At 37.5% G+C, this 25,351-nt stretch overlaps 3 protein-coding genes across 3 annotated transcripts; 1 reads left to right on the top strand and 2 right to left on the bottom strand.

The window, feature by feature from the left end:
- Window positions 1-988: 988 nt before the first annotated feature.
- On the bottom strand, window positions 989-4,393 carry LOC116293850 (large ribosomal subunit protein uL15). Its single transcript, XM_031701342.1, has 5 exons — window positions 4,347-4,393; window positions 4,107-4,170; window positions 3,960-4,035; window positions 2,346-2,520; window positions 989-1,167 (listed from the first exon to the last, which is right to left on the bottom strand). The coding sequence occupies exons 1-5, from the start codon at window positions 4,347-4,349 to the stop codon at window positions 1,039-1,041; spliced, it is 447 nt and encodes a 148-aa protein (XP_031557202.1). The 5' UTR covers window positions 4,350-4,393; the 3' UTR covers window positions 989-1,038.
- An 80-nt stretch (window positions 4,394-4,473) lies between these two features.
- LOC116293836 (choline/ethanolamine kinase) lies at window positions 4,474-14,738 on the top strand. Its single transcript, XM_089026700.1, has 9 exons — window positions 4,474-4,668; window positions 7,138-7,372; window positions 8,487-8,620; window positions 9,910-10,011; window positions 10,933-10,997; window positions 11,688-11,893; window positions 12,458-12,552; window positions 12,987-13,068; window positions 13,587-14,738. The coding sequence occupies exons 1-9, from the start codon at window positions 4,544-4,546 to the stop codon at window positions 13,647-13,649; spliced, it is 1,107 nt and encodes a 368-aa protein (XP_088882826.1). The 5' UTR covers window positions 4,474-4,543; the 3' UTR covers window positions 13,650-14,738.
- Window positions 14,739-16,468: 1,730 nt separating this feature from the next.
- On the bottom strand, window positions 16,469-25,076 carry LOC116293847 (CD82 antigen). The gene is made up of 8 exons (XM_031701336.2): window positions 24,994-25,076; window positions 22,454-22,511; window positions 20,953-21,150; window positions 20,498-20,572; window positions 19,762-19,848; window positions 18,024-18,191; window positions 17,851-17,934; window positions 16,469-17,447 (listed from the first exon to the last, which is right to left on the bottom strand). The coding sequence occupies exons 2-6, from the start codon at window positions 22,502-22,504 to the stop codon at window positions 18,132-18,134; spliced, it is 471 nt and encodes a 156-aa protein (XP_031557196.2). The 5' UTR covers window positions 22,505-22,511; window positions 24,994-25,076; the 3' UTR covers window positions 16,469-17,447; window positions 17,851-17,934; window positions 18,024-18,131.
- Between the last annotated feature and the right edge of the window lie 275 nt (window positions 25,077-25,351).

Below are 25,351 nucleotides of genomic sequence, written 5' to 3'. Positions count from 1 at the left end.
TGTAAATGTCCCTTGATTGTCTATTGAAATTTTTAACCAAAAATATAATCTAACAAAAATAAATTTTTGACATCACTTGAGTACTCTATTAGCCTCAATTGTGTGTTAAATATTCAGCACTGAGAAAAACCTGTGCAAAAGGCCCTTTGCAGCTCAGTGATCACGTGCTGAACAAGGTGTAAACTCTGCCTTTAAAACATTAAAGTGAAACACGGACACTTAATTTGGTTAGTGGTAAAAAGCATTAAATTGTCAACAAGAAATCTTGTTAACGTGTTTATGGCACGTAGCACATATTTTATTTACAGTTATTCTCAACAGCACACAATTTTACAATTTGCTGTCATGACTAAAGAGTTTTAGTGGATGACAAATATTTGACAGTCAGAAAACACAGTTTCGTTCAAGGATGTGCCTATGTATGTAATGGAAACACCTTGATCATTGTCATGACATTTCATTACTATTTTATACCTTGGTTAACTTTGTAGGGTCTCATACAACAAAGACCCAGCACATTTTAATCATGTGATAGAGTAAAAACGATAAATCTGTGAAACACTAAATAGTACAAAATAGTGCTAGAACAATAGAAAACATTGGAATTTTGCATGAAATTGTGCTCTTTAGTTTTACTAAATTTTCACGGTTAGAGTGCAAACAATATAACCGCGAAACTTTAGCAATACTAAGTACCCCAATTTCATGCAAATTCCATTGTTTAATTAGCACTATTTTGTACTATTTAGTAATTAGTGTTTCACAGATTAATTGTTTGCACTCTATACTTTTTCCACTCTACCCAGTCCAGGAATCAAACTAGAGACTCCAGAAAGGGTTGAGGGAAGTGCTATGCCACACCCCCTTCATCTGCGTGGTGCCCCTCCGGTGTTGGGGGATTGGGGTGGGGGAAAAGGTACAACACCAGAGGGCCGCTATGAAGGCTAAAGTACAACACCCTTGATCCCCAAATGACAACAACATCAAGTAGGTGTAATTGTTTTATTCATTTATACAAAGACCAATTTTCCTCAATGCTTATGCCATGAGTACACAAGCACCACCAACTGCCTTGATTTTATCTTCTGCTCGCCGACTGAAAAACTTGGCCTTGACAATGACTGGTTGTTTAGGGAGAAGACCTTTGCCGAGAACCTTGAAGTATCCCTGGTAAACACAGAGAAGAATTGGTATGAAATACATTGAAGTCAATGGGCTATTAGCCATTGAGTAAAAGACCGAGTTGAATTGGATTTCAAATTCCAACCCACAATCAATCTTAAGCAGTAGCACAAACCTTCTTCACTATCTCAAAAGAACAGACCTTCTACCATAAAAACCCGCACATAAGAACCTGTTAGGCTAAAATTTCATTTTTAAGCACCCTTCACATAAGAACCATTTTAGGCTAAAATTCTGAAACAGGTTCTTTTTTTAAAAAAAGAAGAAAGAAATAGAATCAATCATTTCAAATATATATTTATAACACAGTCTGTACAAAATAATGCTATAAACACTATAACTGTACGTGGTTACTGCAAAAAAATCCAACTGAAAATGAAACTTTATTTTATTTCTTGAACAAAAGTTAAGAACCTAATTAAAAACCTAGTTAGCCTAATTTAACACTAAATACCATTTATATAAGAACCTGTTTAGGCTAACTTGAAAAATCCTAGGTTCTCATACGCGGATTTTTACTGTATCCTAACACATCGGACTAGAATACCGAAGACATGGGTTCGAATCCTGTCAAGGGCATTTGGTATTTTTCTCTTATTCTCTCTACTTCATTATATACACACCGAACGCATAATTTATTACTACTATACTATGTCTATTCTTTGCGTACTTATTTACGGTGTTCAACTTATCTATAGAGAAAAAATATCGCTCTGGGATCCTCATGAATACCCTACATTTCATATTCCGGCTGTGTTACCAGCGTGGTTGGTCCTTGTAGTGTAGTGGTTAACACATCAGACTAGAATACCGAAGACGTGGGTTCGAATCCTGCCAAAGGCATTTGATATTTTTCTCTTATTCTCTCTACTTCTATCCTTACCCAGAGCAACCGATATCTCGAAACTGGAGAATTATGAAAAATGTGTGCACATTTCAACATTTAACTTCGAAAATCACATGGTACACAGGGGTTTCATTAAGGTTTAGGTATCGGATTGATGCTCCAGTAAATGAGCAAAATTCTCCGGCCTAAACTACCATTTATAGCTTAATAATCTGTAAAATGTTCGTTCAGACTCTTTGGCTCGTTCAAGACATTCTATTATTTCAAAACTTAATGAAATCCCTGCTACACCAACAGTAGTTAACAAGATACTTACAGCTTTGACGACATCAATGACAGGTACTGGGCCATCCTTTTTGTTCTTGTAGTTTTGTCTGGTCTGTTCACTGACTAACGTCCAAACACGATCAAGATTGATGGATGGCTTGTGGTAAACATTCTTCTTCAAGTGGAAATGACGCATACCAACTTTACCAAAATAACCAGGATGGCTAGGAAATAATAAGACACAGCATCATTAATAAATGTGTGCAATTTTGTTTGACAGAGAACAGTACACAACAGTTTCAAAACAATAATAAATAATAAATAAAAATGTCAATGCAGCTTAATTTTGAAGACAAAACAAAGGGAGGAAAAACTGGAAATCTGTAAAAACCCTTGAAGTCAGAACAGACAAACCAACTTAGCTTCTATGGGGTGAATGCGATTCAAACCCTTGAACTCAGAGGTGAGAGGGGAGCGTTTTACCACTATGACTTCCTCAATCACCTATGATAAACTAAGTAAGATAAACTAACCAGGGACTATCTGGTAGCCTAGCCTAGTATGATAAACTAACTAGGGACCATCTAATAGCCTAGCCTAGTATGATAAGCTAACTAGGGACCATCTAATAGCCTAGACTATTCACCTTTTCGGTGCCAGCCGTCACATGGTATAAATTGTGTTGTATTGTGTTATGGTCACCAAGAAGTTCGGACATTGTTCTCGGATTTCCATACAAATGTACTGAATTTAAATGAACTATTTACTTGGTTTGTTTAGTTAGTTCTCTAAATACAAGTAAAATATCATTTTTCGAACTTGATTAAAGCTTTTCTTATTGCTGTTATCAGAGCTAACTAAAGAAATCTATCTACATTTTCTCTTTAAACTCAGCAAATTTGTATGGGAATCCGAGAACGATGTCCGAACTTTTTGGTGACCATAACACAATCCAACAAAGTGTTAACAACGTGATGGTTATCACCAAAAAGGTGAATTGAGCAGACACTAACTGGAAACATGAAAACCCAAAGTTTCCAACATGAGTGAATCACGAACAAGCAAAAAGCAAAAAAGGCAAATATCTGGTGATATGTCTGATATAAAACTTGTTATCAAAAAAATCAAACAAGAATTAATTCATTACACTCTTATCACTTTTTTCTAGTACAAATGAAGAATGAAATACAGTTGTAGACACTTGATTAGATGGTTTAAACCCTCTGTGATAGAGGAGTTTCACAGAAACCATATTATAAGGCAGGGTCAATGCAATTGATGGTTTTTATGGCAGCCATGTTGAATGAATTTAACAAACGATTCATTACTAGTCTCTTTTGTTGTTATATCATCCAACATGGCCACCATGTCTTTGGTAATTAAATACTCTTGGGAATGATTGAAAACCAGCAATACTTTTGCATTACTCAAAATAGAATATTTTCCAAAGAAGAAAACTTCTATTGTCCTGCCCAACGACATGGCTGCCACGAAATAATCTATTAAGGTATGAACCCTTCCAAAACAACGACAAACACCGCAACAGATGTGTTTTACTTTTTCTAAAAATAATATTATTAGGGTCTAATGCCTCCGCTGGTAAACATCGGAAGGATTGTAAAATTAAAGAAAAAAAATAATTGATTTACAAAACCAGACTTACTATTTATCGAAGTTAATTCGGTGGTGATGTTGTCCACCAGCGTTTCCACGACCTCCGGGATGTTTGCGGTGCTTTCCTGTTAACAATTTAACGTAATTATTACTCAATTGCTCCTAAAAATATATAGCAAACGTTAAATACACTCACCAACACGGCCGTGGCCATGGCTCACATGGCCTCTAAGCTTTCTGGTCTTCTTTAAACGGGCAGTCTGGGGAAAAGGTTAGATTGTCATTAATTCTAAGTCTATTTGATGAAAAAATTAGCATCAAATCATAGAGTAGTTATCAGCCTTTCGATATGAATTGCTTTATTTAGGATATTTTAAAATATAACTAAGATGGAGATGGATGTAAAGTTATGAATCTATAAACCTTCGTTACCCACCATTTTGGAAAGGGAAGAGAGGAAGAGAGAACCAACTGCGCAGACTCGGCCTCATTCCCCCTGAAATTTAGCAGTCGGTAATTCTCCGCTTACGAAACTTTACGAGTTTTTACGAACGAGCTACGAATTTCAAAAATGAGTATCCGAATTATAGCCGACGTTCTTCAAAAGCTTCGACAAAGGTACATATTTACGGCATGGCGACAAGTTGTAAAGTATCTTTAGAAGATCGAAAAAACCAAGCTTACGATTTATGCAAAGAATATCTTGGAGGCAGCTGGAAGGAGGTTTCTTTTGAGGAATTTCATATTAAAATTCTTTCGTAAGTGTTGAATAATCATTCGAAGCTTACGTGTTCTGCAAATCCACTTTGGAGTCGACAAAATATAGAACAAAATGAATGGATTTGAGGGCATTTTTAGTCAATAAGAATATTCGTATTTCTTAGCTTAACACGTATATGTGTGTATAACATATAGTTCAGTATATTTGATATTTATGTTTATTGGTAGATTAGAATTTAGATGTCCAGCTCAGGTTACTAGCTGACAACGCTATTCAAATGGAATGCGTTAATGGCATGATAAAAATATCAAACTGTTAGCACCGAAGTGTGACGTCACGAAAAACAAAATTTTGCTTTTGACAATTTTCGATCCTCAATTTCGATAGAACATCAAGAAAGACGTTAACAAGCCAAATTTTAAGAATAACAGTTAAAAAGCAACGGAGATATGGCCGTTGAATATATAATTACAGATATTTGTAGGGGGTAATTATATATTCAAACGGCTGTATCCCTCTTGCTATTCAACCAATTCTCCTGAAATTTGGCGTGTTAGCGTCTTTCTTGATTTTCTATGGAAGTCGAGGTTCGAAATTATGATACATTGAAAAACGAACTTTAGCCATGAAAAGAGCAGCTCAACATTAATAAGAGGGTGAAGTTTCAGCTCATAATGCTGACTGAGAAATGGCATTAAATATGAAATGGATATGTTTTATAAGGATTTGTATGGGAAAATGTGCTGGATGGCAAAGCTTGCTCATAAAATAATTAGAAGAGCCCTAGGGTGTTGTGACCTGTTAGCACAAGTTGTCTATTAGCCCTTGAGTCCGAATGGGATTTGAGTGAATTTCAATGATTTGGTTTTCATACCTGGCACCTTTTGCTACTAGTAACTTATAACTTATAAGCCTAGTAGTAGCTCATCCAATCAGAAGGTAGCATTGATGATAAACCACTAGTTTGATTTGACTAAACAGATATGTAGAAAATGGATAAAACAGGAGAACCCACATAATAGCACTCATTTGATGAGTGTTATGTATTCAAAATAATCTATTGTATTATTTAGTACTATCTATTGTATTAGGAGCGATTCATTGTATTAAGGGACATAGCAAGGGTGGCCAAGGAGGCCCAGCTCCTCCCCTCCTTGCACTGTAAAAACCTAAACATCTATATGTAATCAGATCATGATACGTTTGGCTTAGCGATGCTTTGAAAATTGATGTGCAACCCCTCCTCCCCCCCCTCTCCTCAAGATTCTGGCTAAACCCCTAGTATTTTTATTAATAGATTACATCAACTGCCTGGTATGTAGCCCGGGGGGGGGGGGGTACTACCTTCCCAACTTGGGTAGGGGTGTGCCGCCAGGACCTCAAAACCCTGACCCTATCCCAGACCTAAAATTTTGATTTTACATACCCTACCCCAGACTAAAACTAAGAATTGTACACCCTATCCCAGACTAAGCCCGGTTACAGTCTATAGATTGCAATCAATATTTGTTAACGTTTTAATTGTTTTTGTGCCGGCAGAAAGCGTAGCCTATTCGCCAGACAAAAACGACCAAATCGTTAACCCTATCCCAGACTAAAATGACCAAATCTTAACCCTATACCAGACAAAATGCCAAAAAATTATATCCTACCCCAGACCCAAAAGCCGAAAAACCATACCCTATAGGGCGGCACATATCCATATAGCAAATATAGGGGAGTACCCCCCTATAGGCTCTGCCTTGATAAAACAGACATAGAAAACTCACCTTGGTCCCCCTAAGTCTGCTTAATCAATTTTCTATATATGTGTATCATTACAATAAAGTGTTTTTTTTATAAACCCATGAAATACACACTAGCCTGATACAAATTAGTAGACCCTAATGCCATTGTGTTCTTTTGTTGTCAATTCACTATTACATACTAACACTAATGGTATCTGTTTCAAGGGTTTATGAAAATCACTCTATAGCATTACAGTGTAATTGTTAGACTTATTATAATATCTGTTTGACAAATAATTTAGATGACATCCATGTTCTATAAAGATCTAGTATAAATTGTATTAAATTGTAGGTATTGTGTTGGAAAAAAATTGCTTATAAATGCATGAATAATGGATGAGTGTTTTACTTAAGACTACCACCAACCATTAGCACCAGCCCTTCTCGGACAAGGACTTAAAACCGTAGGCCCTGTCTGTCTTCACTATATAACCCTGTATAAGGCGGACGTAAAAGATCCACTGAAGACGCTGGTGATGACCATCTTCAGTGCCCGTGCTAAACACAAGAGGGCCACAAGTTAATCAGTTACCAAAATTACTGTCACGTATCACCCTCTTTAAATAAAGTCTTCAATCAATCAATCAACCAAATACTATGCTACCTCTATTACAGCTTGGATATATCATAATAATAATATAGTTTTGAGAGAGCCTATGTAGCAAGCAGTTGATGAAAATTATTTTCACACAACCCTTACATATTCTTTTATTTACTAGTGGTGGCTTGTCCAATGAACTCTTCATATGCTCACTACCAGATAACTATCCCATCAATACAACAGAGCACAGGAAGGTGTTACTTAGAATCTATGGACAGCTGTATGGAGAATTAGTAAAGGACATTCACGCCCTTGTGTCTGATGTCATGGTTTTTGCCTTACTTGCCGAACGAAAAGTTGGACCAAAACTATATGCAATTTTTCCAGAAGGGCGCCTTGAGGAGTTAATACCGGTGAGTATTCCTGGGTATTTGCAAAATGAATCACATTTTTCATTAATTAATTCATCCCTCCCTCCCTCCCTCCCTCCCTCCCTCCCTCCCTCCCTGCCTGCCTGCCTCCCTCCCTCCCTCCCTCCCTCCCTCTCTCCCTCCCTCCCTCCTTTCCTCCATCCATCCATCCATTTATCCATCCATCCATCCATCCACATCCATCCATCCATCCACATCCATCCATCCATCCACATCCATCCATCCTGTTACAGCCCAATACGTTACGAAAGGAGGACGAGTGGTACGAAGCCCCAAGAGACTAGGATATTAGTACCCTCCCCGGGTGGGGAATAAATTGTAACCCCTTAAGGAATCGAATTTCGTGCTGACATGTTTGTAATGAAGTCAACGTCTCAAGTAAAGTTGTTGAGTTGTAAAAGGCGTTTTCTGTCGTCAGTTCCACAACACATCCATCCACCCACCCATCCATCATCCACCCACCCATCCATCCATGGCATCCATCCATCCACCCACCCATCCATCCATCCATCCATCCATCCATCCATCCATCACCCATCCATCCATCCATCCATCCATCCATCCATCCATCCATCCATTCATTCATTTATCCATTCATTCATCCATTCATCTTATATTGTGGTAAATTGTGAATCAAGGGAGCTGTAGCAATAGTAGCACACAGCTTTCAGGTGTTAGGTCTCTCTATTGATTCAAGGTTTAAGGGTTTTTCTCTGAGTTCTCTTGTTTTTCTTCCCTGCAGTGCAAAACCAAACACTCTAAATTCCAATTCTAATTGTGACTTAGCCATGCCCTGGCTTGGAATTGATCATTCAAGAGGTCATTTCAGGATTTGATCTGTGAGTTAGCCGTGCTCTGACTTAGATCAGCCCAGAGATTGTTTAAGGGTTCCATCTGTATTTAGTTAGTCATGATTTTGACTTTAATCAGCCCAGAGGTTTTTTCAGGATTTGATTTGTTACTTAGCCATGTCTGAGTTTGATATGCAGACCAGAGGTTATTTAGAGGGCAAGGGTAAAAATTTGATTTTTTTTTTTCTTTTGAGTTTGAATAATTTTTGTATTATTCTTTTTTTTTTACTCTTTCCTGATTTTAGGCAAGAAATCTCTCCAGTGAAGAACTAAGAAGTCCTGGCAACTCAGTCAGAATTGCAAGAAAGCTCAGACAATATCATGAAATGAGTCTTCCTTTATCTAAAAAACCAAAATGGATGTGGGAATTTATATCAAGGTGAAAGAATTTCTTTGTCTGTGTTTGTATCAAAACAATCTAGAAATTATGATATATTTATTTGTATAGGAAATCGCACGATCTCAAGTACAATTTGGAAATTAATAGACACGAGTAATGTTTTGAAAGTTCTTGTAATTGCATGAGCCTTTAGGCGAGTGCAATTAAAGAACTTTCAAAACATTACGAGTGTCTATTAATTCCAAATTGTACGAGAAGATCGTGTGATTTTTTGTTTATAGTTCACTCAACAAAATTTCAGTAAAAAATGCGAAGCGATGCCGTTCATCTTTGTCTATTTGGCGGCCGATTTTCAGTCCATCGCTCAACTGAAATGCATAAAAAAGATTAGTTCTTACGGCTTCGAAATTTCATTTATGTTTTTTAAGTACAAAATGATAGAAAATAATTGTTTTGACATTGTTTTGGCCGTGTTGCCATAGCAACTTAATTTGGTACTCCTACAGAGTACAATTAACGCTATAAATGCACTCCTCTCGACCAATCAGAGTCGAGTAATTTTGTTGAGTGTACTATAAGTATTATAATTGTATCATCACTATAATCCCATATAAGCAACTATAATTGTATTATTTTCAAATCCTCTTTCCTGTCCAAATTAAAGATTAATTTGGATCGTTTCCACTCACATTCTTTCGATGGAAAACTATGACTTAAGGAATCAGTCTAGTAGAGTTTGGGGTGATATGATTAATTTGCAATATAGGGCTACATGTCTTTCCAATTTGGAAATAAATGAATAAAATTCCTCTGACGGTCATATTGGACTCGGCCTATCAGCCTCTTCCAATTTTGTCAGTCCTTGGAATTTTTTTCTGCCAATTATTTCCACATTGGACAGCATGTAGTCCTATTACCTATACTTATTGTGCTTGCACACACTGCCTTGTCCCAGAAATTATCCATACCCCCTCTCACACACACAGAGGAATTTGGCCGAGGGGTGGGGGGTCAGAAAAAGAACAAAATTACGGAGGTGATAAGGAAGAAAATTGGAATTTCTGGTGGTGAGGGGGGGGGGGGGGGGTCTCAAAAAATCCTCAATGGGGGGTGATGTGGGCAATTTCTGGAACTACACATTGTGTGCAACCTTTATTTTTGGTCATGGTTATATTCTTTGTTTCCAATCAATAGCATTTACCGTGATATTAAAAAACTCCATCACTGTGAAGCATGTATCCTATTCCTGAGGGTGGGTCAAGAGCCCAAAGCTTAGAACAGAAGTCAAATATTTAAATTGCTGTGTTGATGTTTTTCACTTTGTACAGACTTTTAAAAGATATTGACGAAATGATTGAAAGTGACAAAGACTCAGTTGTACAAGAGATTTGCAAAAACTTTGATCTTAACAAGGAGTTTGACAATTTGAGGTAATTATGAACATTTGATGAAATAGTCGTATGTAGGTAGTGAAAGGGGGAGGGCTACAACCAAGTTCACTGTGAATCCCCCAGCCCTTTCCCTCCAAATAAAAAATGTACCTTATTGAGATTAACTTTCTAACTGGTATTGAGTCATCAACCCATCATTAGGAGATTTGAAAAGAGTTTGAAAATCATAGATTATCTTTTTTTTTTTTCCAGTCCAGTATCCTAAAAAATCGTGTCTTCTGATTGGCTGTTTGAGCGGGCGGTATTTTGTCAGTACGTATCTGCCCGCGCTCACGGTCTGGTATCCTTTGCCGCTAAACAACAAAACAAAACGATTACAAAAACAAGTAAAAAAAATAGGGGAAAAAATTAATAAGTTATTTACCATCCTATAGTCGGTCCGGATAGGGAAAAACTGTGCCCTCAGTCTTGAAAACGGACCTCAGCCTAACGGCCTTGATCAGTATATTCAAGACCTCGGGCACAGTTTTTCCCAATCCGGACCTCCTGGCCAGTAAATAATTTTTTTTTTCATATTTATTAGCAGAAAAATGCTCAACAGGAATCCATCCTCGTCCACCATTTTGTCACAGCGCCTGAGATTATTTCAGCAGTGAACCACATTGCCACTCTCAGTTGAGATTTAGATAAGCCAATCAGCAGTTTTTGAGCCACGTCATTAATTATCAACTTTTTGTCTTATTTATTGATAGCAGTAACAATAAATGCTATGGAGTGCAAACCATATATCTGTGAAATAGTACTAACTAATTAGTACAAAATAGCACCAATAAAACAATTGAAATCAAAAGAAAAACAACTGTAGATGTGTTTAGTGCTATTTAGTTTTTGTGCTATATCACAGATATTTTTTTGCACTCTAACATTATTTGATTAATTAGTGGGTTCTATTTCATTTAGAAACTACATTACCTCCAAGTCTTCCCAGGCTGCAATTGTATTCTGCCATAATGATCTTCAAGAAGGTAGAAAATGGATTCAAAATATGTCAATTTATAACATGATCTTTGTACAACATACATTCATGCATTCTTTCTTTTCCTTTAGTTTTCTACGTCTGTATTTTTAATTCCTTCTTTTTTCATTCCTTCCTTCCTTTTTTCCTCTCTCCCTCCTTCCCTTCCTTCCTTCCTTTTAAGAAGATATAACTAGCTAAAAACTAGTGTGAGCTGCGTCGGTGTTTCTAATGAAACAGTAATGATGAAAAGGTAAATCATACACCGTGAAAAGATGAAAAAACTGGCGTTTCAGAAAATGGATTCAAAATATGTCAATTTATAACATGATCTTTGTACAACATGCATGCATGCATTCTTTCTTTTCCTTTAGTTTTCTACGTCTGTATTTTTAATTCCTTCTTTTTTCATTCCTTCCTTCCTTTTTTCCTCTCTCCCTCCTTCCCTTCCTTCCTTCCTTTTAAGAAGATATAACTAGCTAAAAACTAGTGTGAGCTGCGTCGGTGTTTCTAATGAAACAGTAATGATGAAAAGGTAAATTATACACCGTGAAAAGATGAAAAAACTGACGTTTCGGACGCTAGTCCTTCGTCGGAGTCCTTCCTTTTGTTCACTCATCTATCCTTCCTTGCTGTCTATATTCTTCCCTTCCCTCTCCTCCCCTCTATCATTTATTTTGTTATTTTTTCATCCCCACAGGAAACATTCTAGCTGTTCCCCAAAGTACTAACAATGACTGCAAGGAAGACTACAACTTCCAATTTATTGATTTTGAATACAGTGCATACAATTACAGAGCATATGATATCGCTAACCACTTCTGTGAATGGATCTTCAACTACACAGTCAAAGAACCACCTCACTTTGGGGTAAAAGTGAATGACTTTCCAACAAAAGATGAACAGGTGATTGCAAAAGAAATTAAATATTTTTCCACTTCTAAAATAACTAGACTGTTAATGAGTCCCTTGGTCACTGTTCTATATTGTTGGTTAGTATTTATCATGACGGGAGGGAGGTGCCAGTGGTTGAAGGACAATGGAGTACTTTGACAATGTGGTAGCCATCTTGAATTGTTAGGCATTATACAGGTCGTCCCGAAGCTTTTCTTACTGCTGTTAAGATAGCTAACTAAAGAAATCTGCCTAAATTTTCTCTTTAAAGTCAGTGAATTTGTATGGGAATCCGAGACAGTGTCCAAACTTTTTGGTGACCGTAACACAATCCAAGCCAGCGCCAAAAAGGTGAATTGACAGCATTATTTTATCAAAAGTTTGTATGTTTGCCCCCTCATGACTCTTAATGCCTTGTGATTCAAGATGCCCACCACATCGTCGAAATAGTCTATTGGTTGATTGCAATTGGAGCATTTCAATAATTGTTCTCAGCCTTTTTTGATTTCCAGAATTCAAGGTATCATTTGCACCAAAGGAAAAGTATAACAAACCCATGTTTGCTTTGATTTTCAGTTAACATTTATAAGAGCATACCTTGGGAAAGATACAAACCACCATTTTGATAACATTACTTCAGAAGAACAGGAAATACTAGATGAAGTTAAAATGTGAGGCTCTTTCCTCTCCATTCATCTTTTCTCTTCTTCCCTTCTCTTCCATCCCTTTCCTTCCCTTCCTTTCCTTTTCCTTTTATCTCTTTACTTTCTTTTTTCTTCCCTTTTCTTCCCTTAAACTTCCCTTTTCTTTCCTTCACTTCCTTTTTCTTCCCTTTTTTTTCTTTTCTTCTCTTTCGTTCGCTTCCCTTTTCTTCCCCAGTCTCCTCTCCTCTCATCTCCTTTCCTCTCAATGCTTTAGCAATACCTGTAAATCGTAGGTCATGCCAATAAAGCTATTTCAAACCTCAAACCTCTCCTCTCCTCTCCTCTCCTCTCCTCTCCTCTCCTCTCCCATCCCAGCTCGTCTTGTCTTGTCTTTTTTCTTTCATCCTTTTACTTCACTGAACCTCACTTCTCCTCTCTTATTTTTGTCTGTTCTTCATTAGATTTACTATGGTTTCGCATTTCTTATGGGCTGTATGGGCAATTGTACAATCCAAACTTTCCGCTATAGATTTTGGATTTTCGGTACGTATCAAAGTAATTGTTCATGGAATACTAATAACCTATTAGTCTTATTCACGTGTGTATGAGAATATATAAGAAATATATATTTGTACTGCGGTAGTAAATATATCAAATTGAGCTGATTCTCGCAGTATATCAAGCAACTTATGCAGCTGCCAATTGAAAGACTCGGAAAAAATTCTGATTCTGGAACGGGATTTGAACCCGTCCGTGCCCTGGTGATTCCGGTGCCATGCTGTAACCAATCTAGTCTTACATAGAAACATAGACTGTTTACTTAGGCCCCGTCCACACGTATCCGGAAATTTTTGTATCCGCAAAATTTTTTGTGCGGATACAAAAGTTTCTGGATACGTGTGGACGGGGCCTTACTCTAAACCAACCTATGATTTAATATTCCAGTTATCAAGAGATTATGATTCTCTATTTGTTTTAACGCCCAGATTAAATAAGAACTAGTGTAAAGAGTCTATAGATTTTTACATATTTAATATTTTTTCAATTCATTTTTTCCCTAGAAATATGCCAAGGTACGATTTGAAATCTACGTTCAACAGAAGAAAATCCATGGGCTAAGTTAGCTAACTCGATATTTTGGAATAAATTGATTTAGGGGCGCATAATAAATAATAAGAAAAAGCATTAGCTTTGGCTCTCATTAAAGGGGTCTTACCTATTTACCAGCAACGGTTACTATGGAAAGGATTCAAATATTTAAGAGGTTTTTCTTATGTTTTACGCTCATACATAAAACCAATTTGTTAAATGAATGACGTCATCACTCCTTCATTTTTTGTTATAACAAGCGTGCATTTGGCTGGTTTGACCCAAAAATAACCTAAATTATAGCTGAGATGAATTGGAACAAAGTTAAGCATTATTTTTGAAAAGGCCAGTCATAAAGCACGCGGGACACTCTCCCAACACTTCTCTCGTGTTCTGCCACTCCCCGCGTGCTTTGTAACTGCACACATTACGCGTGCACATTTTCTGTTTCTTCAAGTTTTAATATTTTCTCAACCGCTTAACGCAAAGTAAAACCCATGCTTAATTAACTTCGTTCCATTTTATCTAAGCTATAATTTTTCATTTTATAAAATTATAAAATTTCATTTTAGTATCATTTTGCTATTCAAAGCCACTTAATTTATTGAAGTTTGCCTTTTTAAATATATATAAGAAAGTCCGATAATATTATTATCTACACAAAAATCCACTTCTAAATTCCAATTCGATCTGAGCAATCACTCCCTGGTCTTCGACGAAAAAGTAAATTCATATTTTTCAAATTTCAAATATTATCAATAGAAAACAAAAGATTTTGTAATTTATTCAGTTTAATTAAGAACAGTCTTTCAAAACTTTAAATTGTTACTATTATCGATGTGACAAATTTGAAAGGAAACTCCCTTTTCTGATAATAAAAATATCTTATAATATATCACGCTAGCACAATAGGGGTCAGAAATTGTATACAGGTGACTCTCCCGTAAGCGACCACCTCGGGGCCAGGAGAAAGTGGTCGCTTACGGGAGATGGTCGCTTACTAGAGAGTTAACATAGGAAGCCCAAACAATGGGAATCCCAACACAGGAAGCCTAAACCATTTATAATTTTGTAACTCACGTGTAAAAACTACTGTATTAACGATTAAACTGTTTTAATCAAAATTTTGAATGTGCTATTTGTTTACAGTAGTGTAATTGTCAATATTTCGTCGGGTATCTAATACCCGATGACTCTATGTTCTTAAATTTTTATTGTCAAAGGATCTGTCACCATTACTGGCTCTTGGGTGGTCGCTTACTGAAGAAGAAAAACAATGAAAATTCCAAAATTTTAACCCCAAAGGTGGTCGCGGTCGCTTACGAGAGTGGTCGCTTACGAGAGTGGTCGCTTACGAGAGATTTTTTTTACAGAGTTTACATGCGGGGGGGAACAAAACGGAAAATTCAAATTGATGGTCGCTTATAGGAGATGGTCGCTTACAAAAGTGGACGTTCAAAGAGAGTCCACTGTATTAATTAATTAATTTGTATATTGATTAATTAGGTGATTTTTTTGGATATATTATTGTATTGTTAGCTTTTGTAGGGTTAACTTTATATACACTTATTTCAATAAAGTTAGTCACCTGACAAGCTACAAACCTGAGACCGACAAGGATTATGGGTAGATACATTTTACATGTTTCAACCGCTTGATAACTCTAACTATGCATTAACTTGAGATTTTCTACGAGTTACAAGTTAGCCTCCTCTGAGCATCATCAACTGCTGCAGTTTGTGTCAAAAGCTTTGCTTGTTGGATATGAAATATTTCCCATGATCCTCAGCGATCACAGCTTTTTAGGTTTTTGGTAACTTTATTGAAATAAGTATGCTTGCTTGCTTGCTTGCTTGCTTGCTTGCTTGCTTGCTTGCTTGCTTGCTTGCTTGCTTGCTTGCTTGCTTGCTTGCTTGCTTGCTTGCTTGCTTGCTTGCTTGCTTGCTTGCTTGCTTGCTTGCTTGCTTGCTTGCTTGCTTGCTTGCTTGCTTGCTTGCTTGCTTGCTTGCTTGCTTGCTTGCTTGCTTGCTTGCTTGCTTGCTTGCTTGCTTGCTTGCTTGCTTGCTTGCTTGCTTGCTTGCTTGCTTGCTTGCTTGCTTGCTTGCTTGCTTGCTTGCTTGCTTGCTTGCTTGCTTGCTTGCTTGCTTGCTTGCTTGCTTGCTTGCTATAAAGCCAATATAAAGGTCATGTATGACCCCGGAGCACAGCTTTAACCAGTATGAATTAGCTAGGGTTGATTTGAGAGGAGGTGAGTGCAGGATGCAAAGATGGGTGCGAAGAGAAACAACAACAACTTGCAAAGAATGGATTAATAAAGACGATAAAAAAATCCCATGACGAGAAGACAATAAACAGTGACATTCCGCATGTTATTCTTCTACCAAATGATGTAATTCAAGGCTTTTTTAACGTTTGAAATAAGTTTCAAGGTAAAAGTATTTTTTTAGGAAATTAGATTGAAGAAAAACCAATAAATTTACATTTTAAGTTTCAAGGTGCTTCGACATTTGAACACAGGATTTTCAATTACATTATGAATGGATTTTGAAGGGAGTTGTAGGACTGGAGTGGACGTCACCCAGGCTACAATGTAACTAATCAACTCATATCATCAGCCGCACCGGATCAAAGCCTGTACAATATCTTAATAATATCGTATGCATACACCCATTTCAAAAAACAATGTAGGTCGGATATTTAATTTTGTGTGTGTGTGTGTTTTTGCATTTGGGGGGGAGGGGGGGGGGTTGGGTAGAATAAAGAAAATCATATTTCTAACTCAAAGGTCATGCTTCATATTTCAATCTAAAAGAAAACTTAGGCTGTGAACATTATATTACGATTTTCAGCTTGCTACTTTGGTTTTAGATTTTATTTGCGGTTACCAACAAGTAAGGAAAAAATCAAACTTCCTATTTATTTACTTATTTGTTATTTGAGCTTTACATATCCAAATAAAGATTTCTAAAGGGGTTTTGCTTGGAGGTAGGGAGATCTTATGCCTGTAGAGCTTTTACATTCAAACTAAGAAAAACGTGAACACCAAAAACCAACCACGCCCTATATATTGTTTGATGTCGGATTTGAATTTTGATGGAAAACCTGTCCCGGGTACTTTTGAATTCAGTATTGATACTAACAGGGGAGAGCGGGGAATTTTTTTTATTATTATTTTTGGCAAGTCTTTGAACGCATGCGCTTTTATACCGGAAGTATTATGCCAGAGCCCTCGGTCTTCGCCGCAGGCTCTGGGTACGAGATTGACTAAGCTCTCATTCCCAGAGCCGTTATTTCTTAATACGCATGCTCAATGAAATGAACTTATGGAACCACCCATGGATCCGCCAGTCCATCTGTGTGCAAACGAAAGTCACTTTATGAACGAGTCTTACTTGTATATAATAAACCTTTTACTTATACGGCGGCCATTTTGAATTATGGGATACCGAGAGGGCTAACAAAGAACATTCATAAAGCATAGAGTCTTGGCGTTTCGCATATCGGCTCCAACTACCAAAAAATTCAATTGCTTTTTAGGTGTGCATCTTATTCAAATTTGTAAAGTCATCAATTTAAAAAGACACCCTGACAGCTGTGCAGTCTATACATTTTCCAATAGTTGTCCCCTCAGCATCCCATATAGAATTCAAATGGCCGCTGTATCAGTAAAAAGACTAAAGAAACCTCGAATCCTAATTTATTGTATTTTTGATCAAAGAGAAAACACTTATTAGGCAAGAACGGCGCTTGTTTTCTGTTTTTACTGATTAATTGATTTCTTTTTTGGATCCCATGCGAACGATAAGCACGATGGCGCAGATAATGCCAAGAATCTGTAAGGAAAAGGAAATAAAAACAAGCTTAGAATCACTGGTAAGGGGAAAAGACAGACAGACAGACAGACAGACAGACAGACAGACAAAATCAGTCTACAAAATTTAAACTTAAAGGCAGCAACCATCGAAAGAACAAATAAGTAAAGGTACATTTTTATTGGTGGGAGGTGAGGGCTGGTTCTTCAGCTAAGGTAGGGTCATGATCATCAAAAAAAAATATTTGAACTCTTGTAGAGGGTTCACGTACTGAGTGAAAGCTGGACACAACAATTTTTAAAACGTTTACTGCGAAAAACAAAACAAGTGGAGAGAAACGAGCAAACTAATAAACACGTAAATAACTGATCATTAAATAGCATTAAACACCAATTAGTATTGATTGGTTTTGCCATGAACAAACCTGAATGACGAGTAGTGCAATGGCCACTCCGCCAATCGCTCCCATTATCTTGTCATTGTCATCCAAGACGATTTGGTAACATCCCTTAAAACAAGAAGTATACATTTAGAATCCACTCCACTCCACTCCACTCCACTCCACTCCACTCCACTCCACTATATCCTATAACCTACCCTTTGATTGATGTTTTCTAATGTCTTGTTGTTAGCTACAGGAGAAAGAGCGTTCTTTCCGCATGCCTTTGTGACCTTCTTGCAGCAAGAATCGGGAACGGATAAATTCTATTTATACTCAACGTTAACATTCCAATCTTTGTAGTCATTAGCACCACAGCAGTTGAGCTGTGAAAGAAATTTATATCGATTGTTTAGCTGTGCTGTGCTGTGCTGTGCTGTGCTGTGATGTGCTGTGCTGTGCTGTGCTGTGCTGTGCTGTGCTGTGCTGTGCTGTGCTGTGCTGTGCTGTGCTGTGCTGTGCTGTGCTGTGCTGTGCTGTGCTGTGCTGTGCTGTGCTGTGCTGTGCTGTGCTGTGCTTTTATATACGCTTTTGTTGTTGTCTGTTTGTTTGTTTGTTGTTGTTGTTTCGTTGGTTTTTTTTTTTTTTGTTTTGTTTTTTTTTGTTTTTGTTTTTTTGCCTTGCTTTTTGTTTGTTTGATCCTGAAATCTTTATAACTTTACTTTTAACGCTTGCACCCAAATGCTGACGATAATTCTAATAAAGTAATGATAAAGGCTCGATTACACAGAGCAATTTTCTGTGCAACTGAGTGTTTGTACGGTGCAACGGAGACGCAATCGTTGCCAAAAGTAGAAACGAATTCTACTTTTTTGGCAACGATTGCTGCAACTTGTCTCGTAACATTTTTCAAATTGCGCTGTAGGTTACACGCTGCAGTACTCCATGAAAAGCTGCAGAGGATATTGCTCCGTGTAATCGCGCCTTAACAATGATTGATAGCAAGCTACAAGACCCTTAGAAACCCGTGTCAAAGATCGAGCATGTATCAAGAACCTAATTGACCGTTTACGAACATTCAAAAAAAGAATCCGGACATTCCATCAATCCTGAGCATATTACTATTATCACAAGAGAAAATCGCTGGCATCAAGAGGAAAGTTAAAGAGGCCATTGATAATACACACAGGAAACCAACAATGAATCTGGATGAAGGTTATAAAGTTTCAAAAGTTTACAATACTTTTTTCACCTCGCGTCGTTTTGTCAATGTTTTCACCTCATTGTCGTTGCTGTGAACACTTGTGGATTTGGCGTAAATGGACCCTCCCCAAAAAGAACTTGGATGGGAGGCTAACATGGAAATACAAAAAAAAAAACACTTTTTCTCGATGGAATGTGTGACATTTCTTTTGTATTTCTATTTTAGCCTCACATTAAAGACAATTTTAAGAAGGGTGCATTCAAAATCCACAGTCGAAATATTTCTAAATTCAAGCGTTTTTGGGTCCAAGATATTTGATTTAACAAAACAATGATGATGATGATGACGAACCACTTCAAAGTACTCTCTAAGACGGCGGCTACCAGGGCAATCGATGTGAGCCGTTTTCCAAAACAATTTTTAGGAACACTATCTGCTTTAAAAACTGCATTTTTGAGTTTCCCAGTTGATGTTTTTTGTCTTAAAATGACTGATTTTGGGGTCAGCTGTCCTTTAAAGTCCTTTAAATCTCGCCATTAAATCGATCGTACGTGGTCATCCGAGCCACACTTTGAAGGTCTTACCATTTGCAGTCATTTTTCGAGCAAAGGCAGAACCTTCTATTCAGATTTTTAATTTTAGAGATCTAGCCGGCTTGATGTTCAGCTTTAAGCATTCTTACGGCTGAAACAAGAGTTGGTAAAAAGCAACAAAAGAAAGATAAGAAAGTCATTATAAGTGAGCCGACATACCTTTTCCTGGAAGTCATCAACATCTCTGTCCCTTGCCTTGTACTTTTCGATTTTGCTCTTTATTTCCTTAGCCAAATCCTTCTTTAGCTAAAAACCACAAAAAACTCATTCTCAATTGTCGAGCCTGTTTCGACTTCAAGTCTGTTCTCGGCCTGCTGTGTATAGCCGTTAAAAAAAAAAATTTTTTTGATTTTTTTTGATTTTTATAAGGCTATAACTTTAGAAATATAATTTATAAGAAAAACTAGTTTATTTCTGTTCATGTTCACTGCTTTCACTTTACTTGATGGTGATGACAAGATGTCATCGAACACTTCGTAACTTTTCGTAACTAGATTTTCTTCTACCTTTAAAATGGCGTGCTATCCGTAGATTAGTCTATTCAATTCAGTGATCTTTTGGTTTTCACCTAGTTTGGATTTGCTCTGTTGTGATTGTGAAGGAAACTTGCAAAGTCCAAAGTATTATTTTAGCTGTAAAAAAACGAAGCGAGAGCGCCAGAGTTGGAGGGTCGAGCACACGCGTTTTGGCGGGAAATTCCCGCCAAAATCCACAGGTAGCCCAACAATATAGGAAAGTTGGAAAACTTTAGTGAAACTCGCCCCCCTCCCTCTTGCTACGCCCCTGAAAAAGACGTCATGCAAACGGTCTATTCCGGCAGAACGAAAATGGCGCATTCTGTGCATGCCTTGGCGCCGGTCATGAGTGACGCCTTTCTCGTGATAGTAATCTATACCTTGTCTTTGTTGTTGTATGCCACTGCAGCTGCCGCGATCTCCAAAACCAACAAAATGACCAGAAGGACGAGGAACTGAGGGTAAGATAATGTCAAATTCAATAAGTGATCTATTACTTAGTTGAACATTCTTTATTTCCTTCCGTGTTTTGGTCCAGTCTTCTTAGAGCAGGACAATTTAAGTCGAGGGTTTTTCTCCCGATTTTCCAAAAAACCTAACACGCTAGATCCCAATTCGATCTGTAAGCTAGCTGTGCCCTAAATTAGATTAGCCCAGAGGTTTCTTGGGGTTCGATCTTTGAATTAGCCATGCCCTGACTTAGATCAGCCCAGAGGTTGTTTCAGGGTTAGATCTGTGAGTTAGCCATGCCCTGAAAAGTAAAGATGCTCTTTCTAGTCCTGGTATTGGTTCTTCAGTCAGTTAAACGTTTACTCATTCGAGTTTGCAAACTTACGATGATCAACATGCATCTGTTCTCTTTCCAAGCCCCACAGCAGCCGAAGAAAGACACAACAGTAATGATGGCCCCAACAGCAATCAGTAGTCGTGGTCCAGTGTTGATCCCATAGTTATCCAGCATCGCCAGCTCAAAGTAATCACTCATCGTCAACTCGCCCCATATTCCAATCCCAAGAAGAATCAAGCCAAAAACCTGGAAAAAAATTAATTTTTCAGTTGTGTAATATGGCGTAAATAATGGTTACGGTGCAAACAAAAGAAGTCCTTGGGGCCCTAAGGGGTTGTTTCAAGTCTCCAAAAGAAATTCATTTTGACTAAGCAAGCATACCCCGATTGCGCTGAGCAACTTTTGAGCATTTTTTCGAGTTTGGAGTTCTATCCTATATTTTGAGTGTCCTTTAGGACTTTTTCGCATTTTGGGCAACATTTTAGCAAAGTAAAGTTGAACTCTTAAAATCACAACTGTTTTTATTCCTATACGCTGATCGAGACAACAGTTGCAACAGAGAAATGAGGCAATGGACTGCAAACAATCGATCGTAGCAATGAAAACAGTGATAATGGTCAGTTCAATAAGATTGCCATATATGTCTATTTCAAAAAAAATGTCATCGCCAAAAGCTATAAGCAATAGGTGATGGCAATAGGCGATGGCAATATAGGCGATGGCAATATAGGCGATGGCAATATACGCGATGGCAATAGGCGATGGCAATAGGCGATGGCAATAGGCGATGGCAATATAGGCGATGGCAATATAGGCGATGGCAATAGGCGATTGCAATAGGCGATGGCAATATAGGCGATGGCAATATAGGGGATGGCAATATAGGCGATGGCAATATAGGCGATGGCAATAGGCGATGGCAATATAGGCGATGGCAATATAGGCGATGGCAATATAGGCGATGGCAATATAGGCGATGGCAATATAGGCGATGGCAATATAGGGCAATATAGGCGATGGCAATATAGGCGATGGCAATATAGGCGATGGCAATATAGGCGATGGCAATATAGGCGATGGCAATATAGGCGATGGCAATATAGGCGATGGCAATATAGGCGATGCCAATATAGGCGATGGCAATAGGCGATGGCAATATAGGCGATGGCAATATAGGGGCTGGAAATATAGGAGATGTCAATATAGGCGATGGCAATAGGCGATGGCAATATAGGCGATGGCAATAGGCGATGGCAATATAGGCGATGGCAATATAGGCGATGGCAATATAGGCGATGGCAATATAGGCGATGGCAATATAGGCGATAGGCGAAAAGCGATAGGAGGTTGGTCATTCCAAGATAGCTGGAATGACTTGTGTTTCTGCTTCTTATTCTCGTTAAGAACATGGACCTTAGTGTTGAGACTGATTCAATGGCGGAATTACCTATATCACCTATTGCCTTTGGCGATGACAACGTTTTTTGAAATAGCTGTATAGGAACAAACATGGGCAAACTTCAACTTTTTTCCTGTAAAAAGTACTTACAAAGAACAAAAAGTTAAAGAACAGAACCAAGCATCGTAGAGGGCTTGCCATGATGAATCTAACAAAAAGATCATCATTAAAATATGAAAAAAGGACGGCGGTACGTGTGGGGTTTTGGGAAGGGAATCGATTGTGTTGGGGTTCCTGTGGTACGATGTTGCGTATTTGACAATGGGAGTGATATTAATTAAACTCTTTATTCTTTTTAAGCAATAGACCTTATTCGTGGTGATACTATGTTTTCCCATTTCACACCACGTGTCATTCCCTAGAGTATCATTCCTTTGTTCAACAGTTGTGCATGAGAAGACACATGAATATGGATACACAACTCAAACAAAGAATCTTATTCTCAAGGCCACGTGCCATTACCTGATTTCTGTTTTTAATTAACAGTTGCGAATGAGAAGACACATGAATATGGATACAACTCAAACAAAGAATCTTATTCGCTAGGGAATGACACATGGACTGTAAAGAGAAAACATTGCACCACAACGAGTTAAGTCTGTTGTGAATATGATTATAATTTTTTCCTCGTGTTTCTCTTCTCTTTAATAAATGTGTAACCATACTAGCTAAGCACTGGCTGACTCATCGTTATGGAAACTGCCATTTGGATTGGGGAATGATGTTGTCGTGATAAGATATCGCTCTCAGCATGTCGTCCGTCTGTCCATGCATCCATGCATCCATCCATCCATCCATCCATCCATCCATCCATTCATCCATCCATCCATCCATCCATTCATCCATCCATGCATCCATCCATCCATGCATCCATCCATCCATGCATTCATCCATCCATGCATTCATCCATGCATTCATCCATGCATTCATCCATCCGTCCATCCATGCATCCATCCATCCACCCATCCATCCATCCATGCATGCATGCATGCATTCATCCATCCGTCCGTCCGTCCGTCCGTCCGTCCGTCCGTCCGTCCGTCCGTCCGTCCGTCCGTCCATCCATCCATTCATATTTCTGAAGTCCTAGTCATTATTCCAACCAAATTTTACATCAAAGGTGTTAAAAATATCAACAAAAATAGATTTGTTTACCCAAATATAAAGAAAATGAGACCCAAGGTGAAACCACAAAGGTACTTCAAATCATTCAAATAACTCTTTAAAACATGCAAGTCTTAAGATTTTCGCTTGTGACATACTAGATATTTATATCGTTCAATGAATGGTTCACTGGTCAACACAGCGTCCTTTTCAACGGTTGACGTGTCTCTGACTCCAACCCATTGACAAGGCCATCAATTAGGCCTAACTTTGCTTTTGAATTGAAACTAGTGACGTGTGCTTAGACCTCAGTTAAAAATATTTTTTAAAGGTTTTTTAATTTGCTCTCATTCTATTTGCAAAAAAAGATTCTATTACCATCACCAAAGATATTATTGAAGTTGTGTTTGAAGATTCAAATAGTGTATTTATTCAAATCAAATCTGTTCGTTATGTCTGCTCTTTTACTGAAAAATCATAATTACTTCTTATATTTTCAGTGATAATGGTAATAGAATCTATCGTAAAAGGGAACAATCTCCTTACAGTTATCTAGTTTAAAAACTATAGCTCCATTCAGCTATAAGATGATATCCAGTATCGTGGACTCAAATTTCATTCAAAGACATCTTATTTCTTTGGAAATAATTCACAAATATCATCATAATATGATAATCTTTCTACGTATTTTAATATTCTGTTGCAGCGTTTATATTATATTCAATTTATTTCGGAGGCGTTAGATGAATATTATAAAAATAATAATCGTATTTCACTATTCCTGTGGTAGTCTTTTTTTTTTTTCTCGTTTAAAAAACTCTACATGGTTTTGCGTTAGATAAACAAATTATGCAAGCTCTAGATTTTAACTATTCATGTCTGAATGAATTGTCGTTTTACAATTAGTTTTGATATCAAATTTGGCCTTAAATTTCATGTAAATAGTTGCAATTTGAAAACAAACTTGTGTAATCGTCGTGGGTTGAGTTTTTGAGAAACTAAACAAAACTACAAGCATATAGATATTAATTGATTCATATTAAACCGAGTGTGTGTGAGTAATTCTATAAAAACAAAAAGCATTGAATGAATGCAGAACCCCTAAGGTGAATCATATTTTGAATGCAATTGTTTTCTATCAATTGTATAATAAAAACAAATGTCGTCTTAATGACAATGTTTATATATTCTGCGTTTGTCATCAAAGATTTGTCACTCTTTCTATTCTAGCGTGCAAAGCTGGCAAACTTTTCTTTCAGCTTTCTAAAGCTACTTTGATCTTTAAAATGTTTCCAAACAGAATAAAAACGCGCTCAGGGCATTAGAATATTTCTCGAGAGTGAAATACAATTTAGACATATATACGTTTTATAATATCTTAGTAATATTCTCAATTTATTCTCGATTCATTGAATGGCTTATCTATGCTTATTTAAATACAAAATCTCCAGGGGTCCTATTCAAACGTTTAAAGAAAATATGCTTTTTAAGCTAGTATCGGAGTACCAAGAAGAATCGAAACTTACCTGCTATCCCACAATGTAAAGTAAATTCAGAACAGCTAAGAACAAGAGAGAGTAAGACAACACCCGATAAGGCACACCTTGTAAATGGTATTAATTCAATCTTACGCTAGACAATGCCCAGACCTTGGCTGCTACCTATTGGTTAATATATATAGTAACTAGGGCTCGTTCTAAGGCTTCTGCATTCATTTAAATATATTCGGTGGAGCAGTAGACCAGAGACTATTAATGGTTCAGATGGATTGAATCTATTCATTAGTATTGTGCAGACAATGAGGAGAGATGATTGGATAACTAAAGCGGAGAAGGACTGGTGATAGAGTTTGACAGTTAGAGAGGGACTCGGGGCTATATGAAA

The sequence above is a fragment of the Actinia tenebrosa genome, unplaced genomic scaffold, assembly GCF_029948245.1.
Source record: "Actinia tenebrosa isolate PJP-AT-01 unplaced genomic scaffold, QUT_ActTen_1.0 PGA_scaffold10__47_contigs__length_13832649, whole genome shotgun sequence".
NCBI lineage: Eukaryota > Metazoa > Cnidaria > Anthozoa > Actiniaria > Actiniidae > Actinia > Actinia tenebrosa.
This window is presented reverse-complemented; position numbering and strand designations above follow the sequence as displayed.

Bases quoted from the DNA above. Each gene is read 5' to 3' on its own strand.
- LOC116293850 (XM_031701342.1), bottom strand. The intron at 4,036-4,106 runs GTGAGTGTATTT...AATTGTTAACAG, and splicing joins CCATGGCCACGGCCGTGTTG to GAAAGCACCGCAAACATCCC. The intron at 1,168-2,345 runs GTAAGTATCTTG...TGTGTTTACCAG, and splicing joins TCATTGATGTCGTCAAAGCT to GGATACTTCAAGGTTCTCGG.
- LOC116293836 (XM_089026700.1), top strand. From the start codon at position 4,544: ATGGCGACAAGTTGTAAAGTATCTTTAGAAGATCGAAAAAACCAAGCT. The intron at 8,621-9,909 runs GTGAAAGAATTT...CACTTTGTACAG, and splicing joins ATGTGGGAATTTATATCAAG to ACTTTTAAAAGATATTGACG. The intron at 10,998-11,687 runs GTAGAAAATGGA...TCATCCCCACAG, and splicing joins CCATAATGATCTTCAAGAAG to GAAACATTCTAGCTGTTCCC.
- LOC116293847 (XM_031701336.2), bottom strand. From the start codon at position 22,504: ATGGCAAGCCCTCTACGATGCTTGGTTCTGTTCTTTAACTTTTTGTTC. The intron at 19,849-20,497 runs GTATAGATTACT...TGTGGTTTTTAG, and splicing joins CATACAACAACAAAGACAAG to CTAAAGAAGGATTTGGCTAA. The intron at 18,192-19,761 runs GTATGTCGGCTC...TTTCTTTCACAG, and splicing joins TTGATGACTTCCAGGAAAAG to CTCAACTGCTGTGGTGCTAA.